The sequence below is a fragment of the Biomphalaria glabrata genome, chromosome 6 (assembly GCF_947242115.1).
Source record: "Biomphalaria glabrata chromosome 6, xgBioGlab47.1, whole genome shotgun sequence".
NCBI lineage: Eukaryota > Metazoa > Mollusca > Gastropoda > Planorbidae > Biomphalaria > Biomphalaria glabrata.
Genome location: NC_074716.1, coordinates 34,297,226 through 34,322,416, shown reverse-complemented (window position 1 = coordinate 34,322,416; position 25,191 = coordinate 34,297,226). Strand labels below are relative to the sequence as shown.

Genomic DNA, 25,191 nt, shown 5'->3' with positions numbered 1-25,191 from the left:
CGACAGCATTACAAACGCTTAAAAAAATAAATGATTAAATAAGGGAAGTTGTTTTATCCCCCTTTTAAACTATTTTATATTATTTTCGTGAGAAATGTCAACAATAGCATCGGTATAAGAAGCTCTTTCAATGAAGTCTTTCAATATATATATTTAATTTGAATTAAATTTGAAACAAATTATAAGCAACTTTTAGCACGAAAAAAAATGTGAAGTAGAAGCCAAGTTAGGTAGTGACTGTAATATGCCTGCATGTAAATAAAATGTAGATAATTAGGTATACAGGATAATGCATTCTATTCATATTATTTAGATGTATATTCTTATTATTGAGACATGAGTAACTTAGTGCCAGTTAAGCTCGCCAAGCATCGGGAGGGTAGGCCTCTAGATCTAGCTAGTTTTACATTTTTAATTCAGTTCCACTTATCGTGTTTTTTTTTCCCCTCAAAATACAAATCAAATCCAATGGTCATATCTCGTGACCTGGTTTTCAAAATCCGAGAAGCTGGATCTCAATGCTCCATATCGAAAAAAAGAAAGGTTAATTAATAAAAGACATACATTTACATTTTAACACAAAAATAATATGAATAAAATATAAACATCGTATATTATAATAAGAATAATTAAACCAATAAACTGACATCCCATTCAATGGTCGGGATTATCGTGCATATTCCAACTTCCTGTGTGTTAATGTCGGTCATATTTTAATAGACGAATTGATCTGAGGCCCGTGTGCTAAACATATTTAGTCTATATAGATCTAGATCTAGCGTTCCTGAATACACAAGACTACGAATATTAATTAAAAGCTTGGTTGAATCCCTTTTCCGAGAAACTATTCGTTCTATTTTAACTGATATAAACATTAATGCCATCAGCAGTAAGTTATTCAGTATTTGAGTATTGAAAAATAATTGAATGAATACAATTTAATTTCGCACATTTTTAATTATTTTTATCAATCTATCCCTGACCCTACTGTTACTGAAAAACAAAATTTTAAGTACCATAAAATAAGCATATCAAATGCATTTCACTTAGATGACAAGACAGTCACACGAATTAAAATTCTAGTAGAGTCTATTATATATATATAATATCTAGATCTAGTCAATATAGTCTAGATTTAGATTATACTTCTCATCTAGATCTAATAACTATAGTAGATTCTTATATTAGGCACACCGTATTCGGGAACTAGGTCAAATTTTTATTTTATTTTTTTATTTGGTGACGGTTTAACTTACAAAAAAACTGAAAGCAGATTCTTATTCTGCAACTAAAGGACTATAAAAATAGCTGTGATTCTTTGAATTACCACTCATAGTCAAGATTTTATTTTAAAATAAATCAGGTCACTTCATGCTCCTATAATAAACGCAGTTTTTGTGCTTTCTCCTTTAGCGCACATCGAGCACCGTTAAGAAACACCACTATGTTATTGCTAATAAATTGTATCTGTGTTGATTAAAAATTATTTAGATTGAAACAAGTATTAAAAGAAGTAGATTCACTTCTGCAATATGTATTTATAGTATATTGTCTCTCTATATATGCCTACCTATATAATCTATGTGTAGAAACAGACAGAAATAAATCTCTATAAATCATAGATCTATAAATTAATTATTATAATTTAATAAACATGATATTTTCAACTAGGCTACATGTATTCTCTGTCTCTTTCTTTTAATTCCCATCCAAGGACCCTCTTCTTTTCATATTTTGGATGTTCGTTTTGTTACACCTTAACATCCCCTCCCTCCCATAGATGCTTATAATTCTTTTCATGACTCTCTCCTCCCTTCCCTCCACTGCCTGTATGATAGGTTGTGACACTACACGCTTAGTGTATATACCTCTCCTCACCACCAGCGCTCGCCTGGCGTGATCACCTGCAGTGGGCATGGTCTCTGGCTTCAAATTAGCAGCCCGCACTTTTTCTTTCATTCATAAATTATATATTCTAGATATCTCGATCTAGGTCACTTTTATTCATTGAAAAAATCATAGATTTATTAATCCCAGTAATATTTCTTATTACGATTTTGCCTTGTGCACTATAGGAGAATGTGTTAAATTCATTATTAATGTTGAAACACCTCCTTTTTTAATTTTATTTAACAGCTTACGGAATAAATGTGATTGAAATGTCTTTCTAAAGATGCTTGGAAGCTTATTTTGATAGATCCACCAGCCTACGATCAAACAGGCTCATAATATAGCCTTCATCCCTTATATGGGTATGAATTGCCAGGGGAGGTTAAAACAATAGCTTTACATACTTGGTTACCGAGAATCTAAAAAACTGCCATCTGCTTTGGAAAAGCGGAACAAAAATACAGGAACTTATCTAAAATTGGACATGCACTGTCCCGAAACGTCGTTTTTAGCTCCAAACATAAAAACAAATTAATTATAAACAAAAAAAGCGACGTGTTTCTTAAAGGAGAATTCAATGAGCTGTGCCTAATATAAGAAGCTACTATAGATCTAATTCTAATAATAATTAATTAATATGATTATCATTATATTTTATATAGATAGATAAGAGTAAAGGCTTATAATATATATATTTAATATATAGAATATAGATCTATATAATATTTTTAATATGAGTGTTTCTCAATCAATATTTATAATTTATATATATTATATATGACAAAAATAGCTTTGGATCACTTTAATTACTTTAAAAAAAATCTAAATTTAACTTCTTGTTCTGCACAAGATATGACAAGCTCTGTTATAGAATAGTTTTTATAAAAATGCTATTATATTTTATCATAAATTTGAAGCTTATTAAATTGGTGTTGTCTATTTTTGTTAAAGATGTCAGATGCACCAGGGCCAACAAATCACAGACTTAAATCTTATAAAAATAAAGCTTTAGATTCCCAAGAATTGCGAAGGCGTCGTGAAGAAGAAGGAATTCAGCTTAGGAAACAAAAAAGGGAAGAACAGGTTTGTAAAAGCACAGTGTATTTTATAGTGTATACCAGTGGTATTCAACCTTTTTGGCCTACCACCCCCTTTTCGTATTTTTTCTTTTAAAAAATCCGCCAGTGTCCCCCACCCTCTATGAAAAACATGTATAAAAAGTGTGAGAAAGCAAATTTGAACAAAATATCTATTTATTAATTTTTATGTTATCAATAACACTTATCCCACATGGCAGACGACTGCATGCCAAAGGCGATCTTCTTTGACCAGCTTAGAGTAGGACGGAGTTACAGAGGTGCCTCTCGTAAGCACTATAAAGATCCACTCAGGCGCCATTACGCCCTCACTGGCATATACGAAAGTACCTGGCATCAGATGGCCCCTAAGAGAGACAATTGGAGAGCTCTTACAAAAGCTGCAGGACAAAAATTTGAGACTCAAAGAAAAGCCATTATCGAAGACAGGTGCAAAAGACAGAAAGAAAACTTAAATAGACCGCCACCAGACAGCGGCTTTGTCTGCACTAAATTCTGCAAAATATGCAGGTCGCAACTGGGTTTGCATAGTAATCTTCGGAATCAAAGGCAAAAACAGCCAATATACAAAAAATTATGTCAAATAATTTACAGTGATTACACTTCCTTTCAAATCCTAAGAATAGTCCCCCTTTTAAATTTGTGAATATTAGGGCCTGACTGTTTTTAGGTTTAATTGTAAATTTAGTTTTATTTTTTTAATATTAACGTTATTAATTTTTAATTTACTACAAAAAGAAATATTAAACTAATGGGAACCTTGTGCCTCCTGCAGTCTGACAATATTAGAAATTTCAAGCTTTAAATTAGCCAAAACAAGACGAAGGACTCCTTTAATGGCTACTTCCAGTCTATTTCTTCGCTTATTCATTAAGTTAAGTTAAGTTTGTTACGCACTAAATCATGTATGTTGATGGAAACGCTAAAACATAATTCCATTTTCGACCACAGTTTTTGGAATTTTACTAAAACATTTAAATGCAGCGACACCTCTGTTATACCTCCAGGAGCATAGCTAGGAATTTTCATTCGTTTGGGGGCCAAGGTGGGCTTGACCTTTGGGGGGCCCCTGCATTTTGCGTAATATTTAATTAATTAAAAAACACTCATATGGCTCCCACCTCAAGTGGGAACCCGGGGGGATTTTCAAATCTCCTCCCCCTCACCCTAGCTACGCCACTGTGTACCATCTATGTTTACATTCTTTTTTTACTGAAGACATAATTTTGTAAATCTATTTTTCCCTCAACTCTATTTGAACATCAGTAACAGATGTTTAATAATTGTCATTTATATCCTATACTCTTAAGCAAGCAATTCTTGTATTTATGTATATATATATAAAAATTTATATATTATATATAAATTTAAAAAAAAAAAACAGCTCTAATGATTTTCTTTAAAATTTCAAGGTATGTGTATATTAAATGAGAAAAAAATTCTCAATTCATTGGCCACATTGGGAAAACTCGAGGTTGGCCGTTATATCAGTTTGAAAATGTCTCGTTATCGAAAAATTAATTTTGTCTAGAATGTTTTATGAATGAAAATCTTCTATATGACGTCAAAGGGAAAAAACTTAACACCGCTTACGTCACTAGGCTCATGACAGTACACGAAAAAATTTCTTCGCAAACAACTACAAGGTTTAATGAATCAGTGGGCCTAATTAAACATTTGTACACCATCTTATTGTAGATTGATCTATTATGAAACTATGGAAGAAAAATAATGAAATTAAATTTGGTGATGTATGATTAGTTATTGTGTTTTAAAGGCTTTATAAATTATTTACACTTTAATTGCGTACACCCGTAGGTAGCTTTTATTTTGTTATTAGTTTTCTGGTGAATTACTGCAATGTGGTCAAGCTTCGAAGTCTACTGTCCCATACCAAAAACATAGGAAATGGTCATAACATAGCTTATCTATGCCTTAATTGCACCCACTGAACATGAAAGTTCAGGGTCCACTGAGGCCGCATAGATTGAAGTGGTCTATTGCCAGCCCTGATGATATCCTGCTCACAGTCAACACATTTTTATTATACTGTCGCCTCTTTTGGTTTACCTATAAATATCGGTAAAACGGAAGTCATGTTCCAGAAGTCGCCCAATAAAACCTATTCAACCCAAAGATCATCACGCGTTGATATACCTTAACGTGGTAGACAACTTCACATATCTGGGAAGCATAGTATCAAATGACCCATTGCTTAAAAGGTAGGTTGATATGTGATCAGGGATAGTCGTGCTTTTGGACGCCTCCAAGCGAAAGTGTGGTGAAATAAATAGTTCCGCCTGTCTACAAAAAATCAGTGTCTACCAAGCTGTGGTTCTTTCAACCCCTCTTTGTGGATCTGAGACAACTAAGACTTCTTGAACGCCTTCACCAAAGAAATTGCGCACCATCATGGACATACAGTGGCATAACTGCACTACAAACAGCTATATTCTTGCGAAATAGTATGAACTTCTTATAGTCCGACAGTCACGCTGAGCAGGACACTTATCCCGTATGGGGGATGAACATATGCCAAAGGCAATCTTTATTTTTTAGTGAGCTGAAAGGTGGTCGGCATAACAGAGATGCCCCACAATATCACTTCTATTTAACACTTTGCTATTTTACTTTGTTACAAGGTGCACGTTTTACCCTATAGCGTAGAGATTTTGCTGCTTTGTACTAAAGCCATAATGAATATACTAATTGCAATATTAAATGTCAGAACGTAACCATTTTAGAAGTTACACTTCAAAGACTTTCTTCCACGCCAACAATAGCCCAATAGTTTTACACAAAAAATGCAATTTAAAACATTACGTTGTGAGCTGTGGTTTTCTATACTGTTGGGGGACTTAAGAGACTTTCTATTCTAATCGCCTTGTACAATTACATGAGAACTAACAGAACGAAAAAGCATTTCTTCAGATTGATAGTCTTTACCTAATCGTTCATTTTCGTAATTACAAATATATTTCCAAAATAACTTTGGGTATATATCCTTCCTTAACAAATTATTTATCCAAGCGAGGCTCGGTCACCTGGTATTTTATTTTATTTATTTTAGAAGCGAATCGTAATTTCTTCATATAGCATTGTCATGTGAATTGCATATCGGTGTCCTTAGGCAGTAATTCATTGGTCAACAAACAAGTTATGTGAGATTGTAAAACTCTTTAAAATAGATTTAATATCTCGATAAAAGAAAAAATGATATAATCAATGAAAGTACATTTCTTTCCTAGTAATCGGAGGTTCGTTTCATTTGCATTAGATGCCTACCATGTTAAACAACTTTTTAGCCTGCTTTTGAATTCACCAATTCTTCCTGTTTCTTAAAAAAAAAATTTAAAAAATCAAAATTGTATTTAAGAGCTTAACAAAATAAACCCCTTTCGAAATCCAGCAAACTTTAATTTACTACAAGAGTCTAACATCTTTTTCATCATTTGTTTAAAAAAACTGTTGAAAGATATTATTTTCGGCATGGGTTTGTATTTTATTTACAATTTTATAATTAGATTCATATAGAAATGAAATTGTGGGCTAAACTTTTCAAGGTAACTAGTGAATAGATCTGTTCTATATTAATTCTATATTACTTATGAAGTCATTGTAGCGTCCAACCACTGAAGGTTCCCTATATGTCATCATAAGCTACATAGCTAGACAATTTTGAAATAATAATTCATCACTAACAAAAAAGTCTGTTTGTGTAACATATGTTTTTAAAAAAAATTAATTTTAGTTTTAATCAATTTTTAAACAATATCATAAGCCTTTTAAAAAAAGCTATGCATTTTTCTAAGAGGCCACTAAAACATATCCTGCTTTGCCGTTTTTTATTTTTAATATTGTTTTAATAGGCTTTTTATAATTCAATGAATATTCTTAAATTATTTTTGGATATTGCTATATGTTCGTGAAGCCCACTTGTTTTCATAACCTCATCTGAAAATGCAGTCATTCAAAGTAGAACATACTTTTTATCTAGTGGCAATTCACTAAAACTCTTAGTAATATTCCATTAGCCTAGATACCAGTGAGTTTTTGTAACAACACTTGGTCAACGTTTTTTATTTAAAAAAAGGTTAAATTATTATTCTATGTGAATGTTAGCTTTAACGTTTTTTTTCGATTAACATTTAAATATCAATGTAATAATAAATGTAGATAAATTTAACTATAACATAAAAGGCGCATTTCCTACTTTGTTTATCAAATCTTAACGTTTATGCGCGCAAAATCTAATTACACTAGATACCCTCCGATTACAGCAAAAGAGTAAGAATTTAAAAATAGAAAATGGGATTCCCGAACTCAATTTCTAACGCTAGCTAATTTGTCTATATTTAGTGTGCCAGCTTTTTAAATTTGTTTTGTTTCAGTGCACCTTTAGTTTCCCTTTTCCCCCTTTATACCCAGCACCCCCTTTTGTGCCCAGCGCCCCCTACTGCCCCTTTGGCTTCCTGCGCCCCCAAAAATATCAAAAACTCCTCCCAGGGTGCGATAGCGCCCAAGCTGAAGACCATTGGTGTATACTTTCAACTTGCAACAAACAAGTTACTAACAAGTATGACTTATTGAATCAAGATGATTTTTTTTTTTTTTTAAAAGTATTGAAGCACTAAAAAAAACAAAAAAGCAGTTGTGAATTTCAAATAAGTATACACTATTTATACTTATTTCTTAAAATAAAAGGGGGCGCGTTGGCTGTGTGGTTAAGTGCTTGGCTTGCGAACCTGAGATCCTGGGTTCGAATCTCTGTGAAAACTGGGATTTTGAACTTTAGGATTTTTAAGGCACCCCTGAGTCCACCCATCTCTAATGGGTAGCTGACTCTAGTTGGGGAAAGTAAAGGCAGTTGGTCGTTGTGCTGGCCACTTGACACCCTGCTCGTTAACCATTGGCCAAAGAAACAGATTGTCTTAACATCATCTGCCCTATAGATCGCAAGGTCTGAAAGGGGAACCTTACTTTACTATTAAAACAAAGCATTTTATTTTTAAGAATCTTATTTCATTACAGCCGAGAGAGAGACTCAAATGATGCAGTCTTTGCATGAAGAAAGCTAATTTCTTATTGTTTCATAGATTTCAGAATTATTCTGAAAAGATAACATTTTATTCCGTCTCTGAAACTTTTGAAAATTTGGTTTTCCCTGTTAGGAAAATCGCAACATTATTGACAGGTTTTAAAAGTTTGGTGAAAAGTGAAAATATTTCAAAGTAAAATTTGTAGAAACTTTAATATTTTTTTAAATTGTCCTGAAACTAACTTAACATGTTTACAAACAGATTTTTAAGCGAAGAAATGTTGCAGTTCCAGAACATGAAGAAAACAACTCAGCCTCTGAATTGCAGGACTCTCTAATATCATCTACTGTAAGTTTTATTTTTACATTTATGTTTTTAGAGACTATATTTAAATATAAAATGTAAGTACCTATAAGAATATACTGTACTTTTTGATGTGGGAGCTATAACCCATTTGAAGACATACTGAAAAGGCTAAGAACTAAAACATTTTAAAGCTTTGTATCTATAATATAAACTCTTTTCCTGATTTCATAATTTAGTATGAAATCAAAACTGTTAATTTTGCTCAGAAGTGTTGTTTTTTTTTCATTAAAATATCTTGACCATCAATTGATTTATAACAAAGCTAACTGGTGTCCAGTTTTAAGGGTGTACACTCATTGGACTACTTGTAAGGAAATGTTCCTGTTTATTCTAGAGTTAAAAAAAAAAATCAAAAACATTTTTTTAGATTTTAAAATAGTCTTTTCTTGCTTTGGTGGTCCTTATTTGTCATAAAAAAAAATTTCTTTATTAAAGTAAATAGTTTTCCATTTCTAAACATAAACTACCAATTCGATCCAAATAATTTCAATGAATATATATGCACAATGATAGAATGACTTAAGATCCACTTGATATCAATATTAAACTTATTGTATATAATCTTTTTTTTTAGGGTGGCATAAGCCCAGAAATGGTACAGTCATTATATAGTGATGTGCTAGAAGAGCAAGAGGTGGCAACTCGCAAATTTAGAAAACTTTTATCTCGTGGTAAATATTTGAAGTTTATTCATAGAAAAACAATTTAATAACATCCCATTCAACTTTACTTCCATTTTTAAAAAATGAAAAAAGAAAACTAATGTATAGAATTAATGAAATTTTTTGTTTTTGTTTTGTGTTCAGAACCTAATCCACCAATAGATGAAGTTATACAAACTGGAATAATACCAAGATTTGTTGAATTTTTACAGCGAGATAATAGTTGGTCATTACAGGTTAGTTCAAGCTTTTTAAATAAATGTGTTGTTTTACTTTTTTTTTTTCATTTATTACATTGTTTTTTTTTTAAATAAATGAGTTACAATAAAAATTATAATTAATTACAATTCATTCTAATATTGACAATTTTTTTAAATTCCAAAAAAAAAATATACAAATGAATTTTTAAAAACTCTTAAAAATATAGATATTTCTAATTTCACTTTGTTTTCTTGTTTAACTCTTTGGCTCCGCACCAACGCACAGGGCGTTGATTTTAAAAAAGGGGAAAAAAGTCGGACCAACGCTGGGGGCATCGGCTATTTCAAATTTTTTTTTTTCGTTTCCATTTCTCCAATTCTTGTTTTTTATTGCTTAATGTTTATCTAGAATAGTTTCCCTTTGCTAAACATCCGGAATTTCCTTCATTTAACGTGTTTTTATTTTGTACGAAGTTTGTAAAGAGATGACATTTATTTTTTCTGTGTGCGTGTTTTTTTTAATATGGAGCTTCAACCAAGGCCATATAAACTTTGTAGATCTAAATATTTCTTTGATAAAGAAGTATAAGAATTCAGATGACAGTGGTTTTGTTTCATCTGATGGTGATATTGATAAATCTAATTATATAGATCTAGATCTAGTAAATTAATTTATAGGTCTAGACCTAGGCCTAGGCCTAGTAATGATGAAGTTTATTAGCTGATGAAGCAGCTCCACCCCCAGCTAATGTTCATGTAGATCTAGAACTAGTTTAGCTGTCTCTACATTATCTAGATCTAAATCTAATCAGATAGATGTAGATCTCTAGATCTATCATCTAGGCACTGAAACAGAACAATTTCAGATTTATTCCACCAAGAAATTGGGTTGTCAACCTAGACTTAGTCAGCACTGCATCTATTGAGATGGAATGTTTTTTTCATTGACAATCACATTGTTGATAGTCTTGTTAGCAAAATAAATAGCTATGCTGACCATAGGATTAAATGGAACACCCCTGCTAGAATAAGATCCATTTTCAGAGAATGGAGACCTATAACTATAAAGAAAGACAGAGTATGTAAACACTTTGGGTCAGGGAGAACGGTTTATGTTTGCGCTGGATGGGAGTCGAACCCACACATTCATATTGACTGCTTCCATGAATATCACAACTAGAAGGAATATTTATATACTAAGTACATGAAGAACTTTAGAAGAAAATACTATAACTATATATATGCTGTACAGTTGGACTAGTTTTAGGGTAAAAGTGTTTTGTTCCAAGCGTGTTGCTTTTTTTATGGGCTTTTTCGTTAAAGTAGTGACATTGGATTATTAGTTCCAGTTTATTATTTTTTGCATCTATTGCTGTTTCTTTTGTGGTGTTCTGTAAACAAATGGATAAAAATGAGAAAAAAAGCTATTTCAATTCAATTTGAACAATACATTTCTTTAAACATGCACTTGGATGGATATTTTCAATGTCAGTTGGTGAGTTTTTCATTTTTAATTTTTATATTCAAAACCCAAAATTACAAAAACAACATAATTTGCAAACTAGAAAACATAAGAAATGGAAAGAGCATCCATTTCTCTTTAATTCTATATCAAGTTTATTATTTTCCAATAATAAATAAAAAAGTTATACAAGTTATATCGAAGCAAAGTAGCGCACTCTGAAATGGCGGAAAAATTAATTCCGTCCAAAAGTGGCAAATAATTCCGAATTAATTCCGGAGCCAAAGAGTTAAATCAAAATTTCTACATCTGTGGTTAATTTAATAAAAAAAAGTATTAAATCTTTCTAAATTTTATTTGATCAGTTTGAGGCTGCTTGGGCTTTAACAAACATAGCATCTGGAACTTCACTGCAGACACGAATGGTTATCAGTGCTGGAGCTGTGCCTATATTCATTAGGCTGCTCAATTCAGAAATAGAAGATGTTCAAGAACAAGTGAGTCTATTTTTAATTCTCATTTGAAATAGTAGGCTTCTTTTAAATCTAGTCAAAACCCCCAAAATTCCAGTGATATGTGCTATTCAACGATAAAACATTTATTTAAGTTCATGAATATATATAGAAATAATTCAAAATCAAGAAGAGGGTACACAGATACGTTTTATTTCCCTAATTGTGTGACACAGTACTGTTAGAGTACATAAAAAAGTAAAGTAAATTAAACAAAATGTATACACTGGCTCTTATCTAGCTTTACTAGCTTTACATTCATTTCTGTCTGCATTGGTTGGTAATTTTGCAGGGTGGGCAGTGCATTCAGGTTGAAAATAGCACCCATTGTCCTGAAAAAGTATCTGAAAAATTAAGGGTCATTATGGTTACAATTATATTTCCACTATCTGATGTGAACAATTTTTGGTTTAAGTTTACCTTCTCACTCCTTCCTCTTTCAGCTAAGTTTACCCTCTCATTCCTTCCTCTTTCAGCTAAGTTTACCTTCTCACTCAGCTAAGTTTACCTTCTCACTCCTTCCTCTTTCAGCTAAGTTTACCTTCTCACTCCTTCCTCTTTCAGCTAAGTTTATCTTCTCACTCCTTCCTCTTTCAGCTAAGTTTACCTTCTCACTCCTTCCTCTTTCAGTTAAGTTTACCTTCTCACTCCTTCCTCTTTCAGCTAAGTTAACCTTCTCACTCCTTCCTCTTTAAGCTAAGTTTACCTTCTCACTCCTTCCTCTTTCAGCTAAGTTTACCTTCTCACTCCTTCCTCTTTCAGCTAAGTTTACCTTCTCACTCCTTCCTCTTTCAGCAAAGTTTACCTTCTATGACTCCTTCCTCTTTCCTATATACATGTTGAAAACAAGCCAAGCAGTCTTAACACTCAGCTCCATTGAAATAATGAAATCACTTTCATGTCTCAGAATGTTACCATTATTGGGAAGTTCCAAAATCATGCAAGTTAAGCTCTAGAAGAAATGAGTCAATGTATTTATTGATAAATGAGTGACTGTTTTGATACTCTCTTTCATCTTTGTCTCAACAGTCTCAACTAAAAACAAATTGGTCCGAAAAAGCAAAGCCAAGATTCATCAACTTTTTAGAATTATATAACTATTTTTAAAAATTACAAGTTGATGACCCAATAACTACTTTTTCCAATGTGCAAAAAGTGGTGACTCTAGAAACAAAAAAAATTATAATATGTTACAATATATTACTTTCAAAAATATATACTTTTAAACTTTTAAAATTAAAACAAGCTTTAAAAATACTCATATTCTTAGCTATATTTTTAAAATGTTTAAAAAATAATATATTTATTCAACAGGCAGTGTGGGCACTTGGAAACATTGCAGGCGATAGTCCAGAATGTCGAGATTATGTGCTAAATGAAGGGATTCTTGTTCCTTTGTTACAGTAAGTATTGTTTTTGTTTTAATAATTTCAATAAATGTTTTCAGCAAGTTTTACTTTCTTAAATTTTGTTTAGTTGTAAATTAGTTCATAATAATAAAAGATAAAAATCCTAAATGCTAAAAAGTCTTTTAGAACAAATATTCTTGTTTCTGATAATACATTTAGTAATCAAATAAGTTACACAGCTATATGTGTAGTGCTGAATGTATGATATTGCTTTTTTTCCCCCCTCATTTGGACAGTTATTTTTCTTCAGATATCTAGCCTAAAAACTATAAATTTAATACAAATACATTTCTTGTAGTTATTTATTGCTACATATAATATAAATGCTTTATTGTATAACAAAACTTTTCTTGTGATACTATCTCTACATTTAGACATTTATAACAAACTATTGTAAAAGTATTATTATTTCACTAACTTAGGTACATGTGCTCTTTATTGCAGTCTTTTAAGTAAATGTGCCAGTTTATCCATGACTAAAAATGCAGTCTGGTGTCTATCAAATCTGTGCAGAGGAAAAAATCCACCTCCAGATTTTAGTAAAGTATGTATTCATGGAATTTTCCTTTTTATCATGATGAACTGAGTAACAAAAGATCACTTCTGTAAAAGTATATGCTCATACATGTCTATTTTTTTTAAGATTTAGAATAACTTTGTATGCTATTTATAGCATTAAATATTTTGTATTCTTGTATTCCTTCCCTAGGTTTGTCCAGCATTGCCAGTTTTAGCTCGCTTACTGTACCATTCTGACAAAGATGTTTTGGCAGATGCTTGTTGGGCTCTTTCTTACTTGTCAGATGGGCCAAATGAAAAGATACAAGCAGTCATAGACTCTGGTGTATGTAGAAGATTAGTGGAATTGCTGATGTAAGCAGTGAATAGTAAAGAAGAATTTACATTTTTTGCTTATCAGTATTCTTACAAACATCTATCCTAATTTAAAGGGGCCTTTAGTTGGTTATTTTTTTTGTTTTTGAAAGAATTGTGACAACCCTAAAAATGTGTACTAATAGACCTATAAGCTTTTATCATTTGAATTTTTTTCTTTAAGGCACAACCATCAAAGTGTAGTGGCTGCTGCATTACGAGTAGTGGGCAACATTGTTACTGGAGATGATTGTCAAACTCAAGTAAGAGTTGTTTTTGTTTCAATGACAATGTAGCATCATTAAAGAACATTCTCCCAAATTTGTTTAAATAGTCCACAAAGCAAATAGGTAGAGCTATATGAAGTATGACCAGAAGTGGTTTGATCTAAGACTAAAAAAAATTAAATATGGGTGGATAGATTATAGAAGAACATTGTAGAAACTTTGGTAGTGGTATAAAAGCATAAAAAACTATCGCTAGAGGTAGTTTATTCAGCACCTGATTCATTCAATAAATTGAATCACCCGAGTTCAAGTGTCTAGTGAGAGAACATGGTCTTTCAAGTGGACATCAAGATGAATAAAATGTTTACTACATTTTTTGTTGTTGACACTAGTTCACAGAAATCAGATCCTTTTTGTTTTAATTAAACAGTTGTTCTACTCTGCAATAACCTTGTAAAAATAAAGTTATTAAGTTCATAAATTTTTTAATGATTATTTTTATATGAAAAAAAAATCTTTAAAAATTTTTTTGCTTATATTTCTTTAGTTTTTTTTTATTATCATAGGAAATAAGGGAGGGAAATCTACTTTTAGTTGTCCGGTATGTATTTATAGCCTTAAAAGGATGAATATGACCCACTGCCTGGGGTATTACTGATCTATTGGATTGGATTTAGATTAAAAGTAGAGTGTGAAAATGGGTTTACCCGTTCAGCTGACTTTTCATATCAAATATAAAATACTGAGAAAATGGGTTTACCTGATGTCTTACAAGGTTTAGTTCTTTAATAGAGATACATTTAGGTACTTTTGTCTATTTTAGGGCCCTCTGGTTGTGGGATGGCATTAAACATTCAGTATGGTCTCCACCATGATCTAAGGAAAATTTATACAAAGTTTTATCAAGATTGGTCACTCAGCTTTAATTTTTTTTTCAGGACATACATACATAGGCCTTACTTTCTGCTTTATAATATAGATTAATAAATAGACCTATACTGTCATGAAAAAAATAATAATCTAAACACTAGTAGATAAACTGCAGTTTATTTTGTTAATTGATCTTTTAGACCAGTGATGCCCAAAATACGGCCCGTGGGCCAGATCCGGCCCGCGACTTGGTTCCATCCGGCCCGCCGAAACATCGGCACAAAGTATAGAAATCTCCCTTCCAAGCAAAAAAATAATTTTGAAAAAAATGTATCTTTACCTACGTTTGGGCCCTCACTTTTTCTCCGACTGAGTGATACCATAACCTTTAACATTTGTGTTTTTATGAAATGGGACTCTGAATGTACAATCTACCAGGAAAAGTGAACATATCTTGACTTTTTTGTTGAACATGGTAATAAGCCAACATATAATAAAACAACATAAAATGACATAAAATAAATATGACAGCATTCTTAGTTTAAGTCGCGAATAAAAGATTGTTAAACTATTCCTAGAGATTGGAAGATTTAATGGGAATATTTACCAAAAAGAGACCACAAAATGAGTCGTTGGTAAAGCTACCTACACTGTTGCTCACATTTTAAGAAGCGGAATTAGGCTATTTTTTTAATAGTAAAAAATATAATTGTCAAATAATCTATTAATCAAGTATTAAAATAACAGGTTTCTACCAAAATAGTTTCTAGTTTCAGAATAATTTCAATTATTTTTTGCAAATTTTTGGTCATGTGGCCCGCGAGACGTGTAATGGAAATTAAAATGGCCCGGGGGTCGAATTAGGTTGGGCATCACTGTTTTAGACCAATGTGGAGTTTTGTTTTGCTTCTAAAAAAACAATATTCAAATGATGAATATTAAAACTGTCTATTTTTAAATCTATAGAGGGAAGTAGTTGTGATTCCTTTTCTTTACATTTGTATGATTTATATGCTAGAAGTATACAGTTAATTTAAAAAGGACTGCTTCATATTTTTGTATGAGTAGAAACTAAAACTCTCTCTTTAGCTTGTCACATCCTAACAAGTATTTTCAACAAACAATGGTGTAATAGATAGTAGCTCTATTTTAAAAACAAAGGCATTGCATTTTCTATAGTTATAGAATATCAATTGCTAATGAATACTTTTGTTTTGTAGGTTATTATAAACTGTTCATCTTTACCTTGCTTGCTACATTTACTGGCTAGTTCTAAAGAATCTATTCGTAAAGAAGCATGCTGGACTATTTCAAATATAACTGCTGGGAATCGACAGCAAATTCAGGTATATTAAATGATTATTGGATAATGCATAAAGATAAGGTAAGAAAATGTAATAAAAACATTAATGTGAATGACTTTGTAATCTTTTGTTTCAGAATGTGATAGATTGTAATATATTTCCTGTTCTTATTGACATATTGGGTAAAGCAGAATTCAAAACAAGAAAAGAAGCTGCATGGGCAATAGCTAATGCTACTTCTGGGGGATCACCAGAACAAATCAGGTGCATTTCTTGGCAGGATTACTTAAAAATTTAAGGAAATTAAAACATAAAAGTTATGTATTTTGTTGAGTGTTACAATAGTCAAATAAAATGTGATTGGTTCTCTTCTCTCTAGGTTCTTGGTTGAGCAGAATTGTATTCCACCCCTCTGTGATTTACTAACAGTGATGGACAGCAAAATTGTTCAAGTAGCTCTTAATGGTCTAGAGAATATTCTTAGGCTTGGAGAAGCTGATGCCAAACAAAGCAATGGTGTAAATCAATACGCTGTTTTTATTGAAGAATGCTATGGTAATGTTTGTTTCCTTTTCTTAATTTGTCGCCTATAACTATTTCGTAATTGTAGTTTGATTGTTTTTTTGGTGCTGAGCTATTTCTAGCACAAAGCTTTTTATTTTAAAATTATCATAATATTTTAGTTAAGTTTTGCTGTGCTTTTTTAGCAGCTTTAAGATACAGCCTTTTTTTTTAAACTAAAAGTTAATAAAAAAGCATTTTATGTTTTAACCCATTAGCTCCTTCAGCAGTTGGAAACGTTTTCCCCTTTTTTGTCCTAAACCATTGCAGAACGTTTCTAAAATCCTCTATACAATAGACTTGCTTTAAACGTTTTAAAAAGAAGATTTCTTCTAGTCTCGTTGCAAGCGTGATTACAAATCATTTTGGAGATTACCGATTCTATTTTTAATTAAATCTGGAAGATTTTTATTGTTAAAAAAAATGTTTAAACGAACAGGCCAAATTTTTTACAAGAATAGGCCCATAGCCCCAGTGTATTAGCCCCCACATGGGAAAATGACTATTTTTGAAGCTTTTTTATATTCTAATGGTATTAAAAGTATATATTTTTTTGAAACTAGACATATTGTTTTTTATTTTGTAAAGTTGTTTGTTTATATGTATTAAATCTTAAATTTGATTTTTTTCAAAAAATATTTGTTTTTGAATTTTTTAATTCGGAGTTATCCCTCTTTGCTTAGGGCCTGGAAAGGGTTTTTCTTAACTGGAAATAGGAGCTATTGGGTTAAAAGCCTATAAAAAAAAAAAAGGACAACTTCCTACATCTATTTTTAATACATTTTCAGGCCAGAATCCAAAATGTTGATATTTGCTTAATTTAGTTTGAAATGAATTAAAGTGATAAGAAAATGTGGACTATTAAATTTTTTATTTATAGCACATATTTATTTGTTTACGTCAAGCATTTTCGTATTATAAGGCTCAAATGAAGTAGATTGATATATTAGATCAAGGTCTAGATTTTATTGACTACCAATGATACCATTTAATTGTCTAAAAATTTTAGAAGCAAAACAAAATTTACGGATTATATATTTAGACTGGGAGTACACACCGGCTATGCCTGTTGATTTGTTCCCAGGTTTTTGTTGTTAATTATGGCCGGAATACCCCTTTTTTTTTTTATAAATGGACATCATTTTAACCATCAACTTACTTTTTAGCTGGTTATGTAGTGTAACTGTTACAATGAAATTTCATGGCCCCTCTCTCTCTGTCTCACTCTCTGGAACTCCCATTTTGTTTTTTGTTTTTTACCTGTGAATCATAATTTCTCCCACATAAAACTTTTGACATGATTTGGAAAGATCTGCTACATGATGCGCCCCTGACACATACTTGTTTTCATATTTTGGGCCCTTAACTTCATTAGCACAACTTTTCCGCTCCTCCTCCCCACCCCCCCCTGTCAACAACAAAAAGTTGGTCCTTCGTAGACATTCCCATTCCCATTTCTTCATTTATCTTGGTATTTTGTCTTCTAAATAAAAAGTAATATCAATTTGGTTTTATTAATTGTAATTGTTTATTTGACCCAATTAGAATGTAGTGAAATGACAATAGATCTAGATGTATCTTTTTAATGCTATTAGAATTAGATGATGATGTTGTTACAAAGGACCATTACTTGCTCTCTCTCTCTCGAAAAAAAGAAAAAGACTCTAAATCTATCTTATTAATACTATTAGGATTTTTTTTAAAAATTAGACTGCATCTATAGGTGGTGGAAATGACGTAAAATAAATAAATGACGTAAATGACATAAGTAGATTTAGGGGGAAAAAATTGCTTTACAAATTCGGAAATTATAGTATTTAAAAAAAAAGATTTATATGTAGACTGCAGCCTTTTGCGAAACTACCAAAAATAAAGTACAGAGCTTGCGGTTTTTCACAAATAGGGGTCATCAGGTTGTGAATCTGTTAAAAAACTTTCTTAGTGAGCACCTAGGAGGTAAAACGAACCTTTGTCCACCCACCTCTATTAAGTACATGATGTTGTGCTGGCCACATAATCATGAACCACGGAAAAAGATGATCTTTAAATCATCTGCCCTATAGATCGTAAGGTCTGAAAGGAGAACTTTCCTTTATATTGTTACGAATCTCACTATCCAGGCTCTCTGCAAACTGCACCTTACACCACCAACTAACTTGACAACTCAGGGCTCCAAAGTAACGTAACACTTTAATAGTGGAATAAATAACAGCCAATACTGTACAATTGGCAACACGTACACTGTACAAATATCTCTCCGATAACACCGTTCCGCCGTATCAACTCTTGCACTGGCCTCTCCGTCTCGTTCCGGGCTTGCACTGGGTTCAACAGTTCAGGACTGACTTCACACACTAGGCTCGTTGTGTCGGACTCGATCGCAGACCAACATCAAGACGCCAGTCGTCTCAACTGTACTTGACAGTACTCCGCACTGAACCATCGTAATGCTCCGTACAGAACCACACCGCTGAACTGTGCTGTAGTCGACCGTACTGTAGTGAACCGGGCTCTGAACCGTCTTGACTGCGTCACCTCCGCTCTTATATAGGGTCCCTACTGGCCTTCTCGAACCGGACAGAACGCCGCTCGACGTTTCTAGGTGGTCAGATGACTACAACTCTTGTGACGCTCCTGAGCTCTGTTCACGACAGCAATCCTTCCTGAACTGTCCTGTTGACACTCGACTCAGCTGACAGTCGTAACTCGTCACGGTTGACCGCTCGTCTAGCGCTGGCCTGGGGCGATTTGCGTCGGCTGACTACACACACACCACTACCCCTCTCTGTGCCACCACCAAGTTTATAACACTATATATGTTTAGATTATTCTATATCTAACTAATAACTAATGCTTAAAAAGCCCAGTATAGCAGTACCATAGGCCTAGAGATCCACTTATTGTAAACAATATGGAAGCCTCAATTTGCAGTTTTATTGTTGAACATTTTCTCCCTCTAAAGCATTGTTCCTCATCTGTTTGTTCTTGCTTAAGAACTCAGCAGAGATTCAATAGCTTTCTCATAGTTGCTTTTTAAAGCATTTTTTTTTAGACAGAGAGTAAAGTTCATTTCATTATTGTACCAGAACTCAAGCATGTTTTCATTTCAAACACATGAATTCTTTATAGTTGTTGGAGAGAGAAGTTTTAACAATACTTGTAAAGCAATTATCTATTATTGAATGTTCAGACTGCCTTGACCAGATATAAAGCATCTGCTAAAGCTTCCAAAGTCCTTTAATCTGAATGTACAAACACTATTGCCTTGCATGCAGTGTAATTAACATAATAATAAGAAAATATTAAATATAATTAATTCAGCAAAATCTCATTTAAGTCACTGTAACATGACCAGTTCAAAAAATGTGGGTGTAGAAAATTTCCCAAAATCTGTGCAAAGTCTGTTCCCATCAGTGTATAATACTGCCATGTAAAATAAGATTGATCCATATCTTTTTCCAAGGTTTTCTTCTCACAATTTTTTTTTTATATATATTAGGTCTAGACAAAATTGAATTTCTTCAAAGTCATGAAAATCGTGAAATCTATCAAAAAGCTTTTGACATCATTGAACGTTATTTCGGCACTGAGGAAGAGGATAAAGCTTTGGCTCCACAGCTAGACTCAACATCTCATCAATATCAATTTAGTGGAGATACAAGTGCTCCTATGGGAGGTTTCCAGTTTTGATGCTTAACTTGGCTTAGATCACTAAATCGTTTGCTGAGTATCTCTGTAAAGTATTTTTTTTCCTTGTGTTAATATCATGTACATATTTATACATAGCTGTGTTCTCGCTAAGTGTTTTAGTAAAATAAAGGTTTTATATTAAAAAAACAACAGAAAACACGCCATACATGTTTTAATTTGATAAGGTTGTATAATTTCAAATCACACACGCACACGCTGTGGCCTACAAGTGTCTCTGGTGACAGAAAGTTGCTCATTTAACTTTCAGCTTTGTATAACATTGTGTTTGAAGTACATCTAGAATTTGTCATTTAGTTGCATAATTTTTGTTTTAGGAAAACGATATGAGTGTGTTTTTAGTAAATAGATAGTAATCTAATGTGTGTTATTATTTTGATCAAATGTGTTCAACTTGTCAGTGTTTCATGCCTGGTCACATTGTATATTTGCTCTATTGACTAGGGTAGAATTGTTTTACACAAATTTTTAGTTTAACCAATTATTGTTTTAGTAAGTTTTTATTAGTTTTTATTTGAGCATGTCACAGTTTCAGAGGTAGCCTTTTATTTCACATCTCTCTACTTCCACTACAGTATTTCCAAATACTCAGTCAATAGTTCTCACTTATTCATTTATAAAACTATCCATAATCATTAAAACAAAAGTCTTTAGAAGTCCAATTTGAAATTATATTGCAGCAATGGCTTTATGTATGAATGCTAGTTGTAGTATGCTTGTGTCCTTTTTAGGAAGCTAGGGAACCTATTTGTAGGCTGGTTGCTACTAGACTATCTTAATAAGAAAGCAGACATTTCTTTACATAAACTAAATAGGTCAAATTGATTATTGTAATACATAAAACAAAGATTTTTTCATTACCGTAATTTTTTTTATTTTTTAGCTAAAATGGTGACTTAAAAAAACAAGACTGCTCTTCAAGAAATGTTTGTTTGATAGTTGACATTGTGTTTGAAGTGCTGACTTTTTATACCAATGAAATTCTTCAGCATTTATTGATATTATAGAGTCTTTAGGTTATGATGGATTTATATAGCAGCTGACTTTTTGAAATGTGATCCTATAAACTGCTCATTGAAATTGATATATATATATATATATATATATATATATATATATATATATATATATATATATATATATATATATATAATAGAATCTTTCAGAAAAGATAAAAAGCTCTTTGTTTCACTACAAATGAGTGAATTCAGTTTTTTCAGCCTGAAACACTCAGTGCTTCATTTTGTAAACCAATGTTCTTGTCACATACTTTAAACTACAAATAGTATGTTTGACAAACTGTTACAATTATTGCTCATATTGGGCAATCTAATACGTCTTCATATGCTCCTTTTGGTGTATCTCTGGAGAGGATGTAAACTAGAACCTACAGTAAATACCCTTACATTTTGTGACCTCAAAGGTCATGCTTTCAAGTATCTAAGTGTATACATGTGTCTGGGTACCCTGTCAAAATAGCGCTGACAAAATAGCGCTGACAAAATAGCGCAGAAAAAAAAATATTTTAGTCATTTTGAAAGAAATACTTTAGATATCGTAAAATATTGACAGAGCCAATAATTTTTATTGTTTTAAAATTATCATTATTTTTCAGTCATTTTGCAGGAAACACTTTAGATATCTTAAAACACAAATAAGCAAAAATCATAATAAGGTAAAATGAGTAAGTTCAAAATATAGCATTTATTTACATTATAAAAGTGTACTTAGAAAACACACAAAGATACTTGTCAAATTTACGCACACAAACAAACTTTTACAAAGTTAATTGTAGGAAATGTCACGTCCATCACTGGATTGTTTCCGTTCATTGGCAATATAGCTTCAAGTCGTCTGTTTAGTTGAAGGTACTTAGTCTTGCTTGCAGCGTTCAATATAGTTGTCCTCCCAATCGTCATACAAATTCCTTATGCCCTGTTTTGATCAAAGAAAGATGCTGCAGATTTCTGATTATAGTATAACACACTTTCCTATCCTATTTTGTTGGGTCACCACATTTCAAAATTATGCTATCAGAAATCTTGGAGTCACTCTGCGGTTTCGTCTCTGGCGACCAATATAGTTGTCCTCTCTGATTATAGTTTAACACACTTTCGTATTTCCTATCCTATTTTGTCGGGTCACCACATTTCAAAATCCTATTTTTACAAGTTATACTTTTTAATCAGAGATGAAAAAGGGGAATGATATAAAATTTAAAGTACTCTCGTTCTCTGCAAATATAGCATAATTTCAGATGTATTAATATAGAAAAAGATAGGAGACATCAACAAAAATGATGCCCATGACATTAAATTACTAATAATCTGGTACTTTTATACACATCATATACAAGTCTGTGCTATTTTGTCTTGCGCTATATTGTCGGGAAATTTCACGCTATTTTTTCCGCGCTATTTTGACGGTTCACCATGTGTCTGTGGTACTATTGACTGATTTATTAGGTTCAATTTCTTGTTGTATTAGTCAAATACTTTGTTCACATTATTCTCGTCAAGCCATTCAATGGTTTGAATTGCAACATACGCCCTGCCATACTGTGAAGAAAAAATAAAAAAGTGCCCTTAAAACAGAAGCTTTAATATTATATAGCAAAATTTACATTGACAGGCTTTGAAAACATGTATGTATTAGTTCTTAATTTTCTTTATTATTTTTGTTATCTTTAACAGGCAAAAGAAAATGGAGACGTTCCACAATTTTTGTTTACTGTTAATGATTGCAAGTGACATTATTTCTGTATGTTGGTAATCCAGTGCTTAAGGCTAGACACTTGCAGTTTGAGTTAATGTGTTATAGCTAATATTTTTTCTTGTTTGAAAGTATATTTCCCATAGTGAGGAAATGAACTGTCCAGCATCAGAAACGGGTACATTGTATTTTGTTATCTATGCCTTCATTTTTTTTTAATCAGAGTATGGCAGGAAACCACTACCTTCACCCAAACAAAGTCTTTCATTCACACTTCTAACGCCAAGTACTTCCAAAGGACATGCCAACTAGCAAGACAACTTTTAATATGTAGCGTTTGTGCATTACCGGTATACATTACATGCAGTCATCAAATACAGCCAAATTTTAATGATGTCCTTTTTTGTTTGTCTTGTGTTGAATTCTCATCTATTTATTGATTCAATATTATTGCATTAAAAAGTTCTTTATTCTGCTCATTTTTTTCCTTTGGTAATTTTGTGTGCACATTGTTTGCATTTTTGAATAACTAGTAATTGACAGGAATTCATTAGTTATTAGGGTTTTGTTTTGTGTTGTTTTTATTTGTTAGAAATTAATTTTATTTCTAGTTAATATATTTGACAAAAGTTTGACCTACTTATTTCTCTTCTACAAGTAATCCTATTGTTTTTACATAGTGGACAACATATTGTCTTACAGTTGTTGGGCTCTAAATGCAATAGTTTAAATTATCAACACTTGAAAGTATTGTTTTAAAAGTTTCGAACATTCCTTAAAAAATTACATAGTTATCCAAATCTCTTGCTGCATTGCATGTGATGTCTGCGAGTAAGGTTTGAACTCTGGGCCTTTCGATGACTGTCCAAAGCAAGCGCCACATTTCTCTCTGATGAGTTTCAATATCTGTACACAAAAATTAAGAATATAAAAACATATTTACTATAAAATCTAAAATGTAAGTCAAATTAGTTCCATAGTGTTTATTAATATTTCACTCTCAGGAAGTTGGTGACAATCTCTTCTCCAGAAAACATTTGAACTATGAAATTTTAAAAGAAATTGTTTAAAATGTTGCCATAGTGAAAGACAAAAGAGGTCTGCAATGATGTTCCACAAGTAACTAATGAAAGGCCAAGATGTCTTCAGTGTTCCACAAAGTGTAAATGCTTAGTGATTTGTCTTGTTTTGCATTTATGATAATTATTTATCCTCATGTTTGTATTGGTGTATGTGTGAAATTTTGCTCTGTTGCAAACCTAGAAACATTACATTTTTACAATTTTTTAAAATTCATCTTGCAAATTCTTAATCAGGTTAAAAACAAAAGGCAGGGTGAACATGGTTCTTAAAAACAGCTCTAACAACTTTCCCAGAAATTTGTGAGTTGATATATATCATGGACATGGATCTTGAAAACGGCTCTAATGATTTTCCTAGAAATTTAACAATTTATGTATATATTTTGAAAACAATTACCCTACTAGCTAATTGGCCACACAGGGAAAACTGGTTTGACGGTAATAAATTTCAAACTATAATCTTAAAATTAAAGTTGGCATATGTCCTTTTTTTTTTTAGCACACATCAGTGGGAATTCCCGCATGTATTCATTAAAGATTTGCATTTGATTTTTTTTTTATCCTCATATTTTTGTATTGATACATGTGAGAGGTTTTGCTCTGTGTGTTACGAACCATGAAACATTGATCACTTTTCTACGAATCCCTTATTTAGCTTGCAACTTCTTCATCAGGTCAAAAAACACCCCCAAAAAAAGTCTCGAAAACGGCTCTAATGATTTTCCCAGAAAGTGAATACATAAAATAATATCTGAGGATAACAATACAAATCTATGGACATATATCCAGTCTAAGAAAATGGAGACAACAGGAGTATCCCCATTAAAATGATAATGATATGAAAGCTAACTTTCTGGTGGGTATTACGGATTTTGAAAACAGCTTCAATGATTTTCCTAGAAATTTCACACTTTTGAATATCTTTTGAAAACAATAACTAGCTAATAGAACACACAGGGAAAACTCTAGTTTGACCATTATAATATTTCAAAATGTAATCATCATAAAATTAAAGTTGGCTTACGTCTTCTTTTTTTTAAGCAGTGGGAATTCCTGCATGTACTCAGTAAAAGAGTATCTTAGAAATTACAGACATGCTACTTCAAAAAAGAAAATAATTACGTCCTACGCATTTCATGTGTCAATCTAGTCAGGCTTGTTAATCAGTGACTTAAACTCTGCTAAGTCATTAGTTGCCCTGGCTCATTCAGGCAACC

At 32.0% G+C, this 25,191-nt stretch overlaps 1 protein-coding gene across 1 annotated transcript; it reads left to right on the top strand.

The window, feature by feature from the left end:
• The first annotated feature begins 671 nt into the window (after positions 1-671).
• On the top strand, positions 672-23,367 carry LOC106066801 (importin subunit alpha-7-like). The gene is made up of 14 exons (XM_013225885.2): positions 672-889; positions 2,842-2,973; positions 8,288-8,374; positions 8,967-9,063; positions 9,199-9,290; positions 11,082-11,213; positions 12,543-12,631; positions 13,082-13,181; positions 13,347-13,510; positions 13,695-13,773; positions 15,828-15,953; positions 16,048-16,175; positions 16,291-16,466; positions 19,972-23,367. Exons 1-14 carry the CDS (start codon positions 878-880, stop codon positions 20,160-20,162), a joined length of 1,605 nt encoding a protein of 534 aa, XP_013081339.1. The 5' UTR covers positions 672-877; the 3' UTR covers positions 20,163-23,367.
• Positions 23,368-25,191: the final 1,824 nt, after the last annotated feature.

Coding starts and splice junctions, on each gene's coding strand:
- LOC106066801 (XM_013225885.2), top strand. Junction 11,214..12,542: donor TAGAAGATGTTCAAGAACAA/GTGAGTCTATTT, acceptor TTTATTCAACAG/GCAGTGTGGGCACTTGGAAA. Junction 16,467..19,971: donor TTTTATTGAAGAATGCTATG/GTAATGTTTGTT, acceptor TATATATATTAG/GTCTAGACAAAATTGAATTT.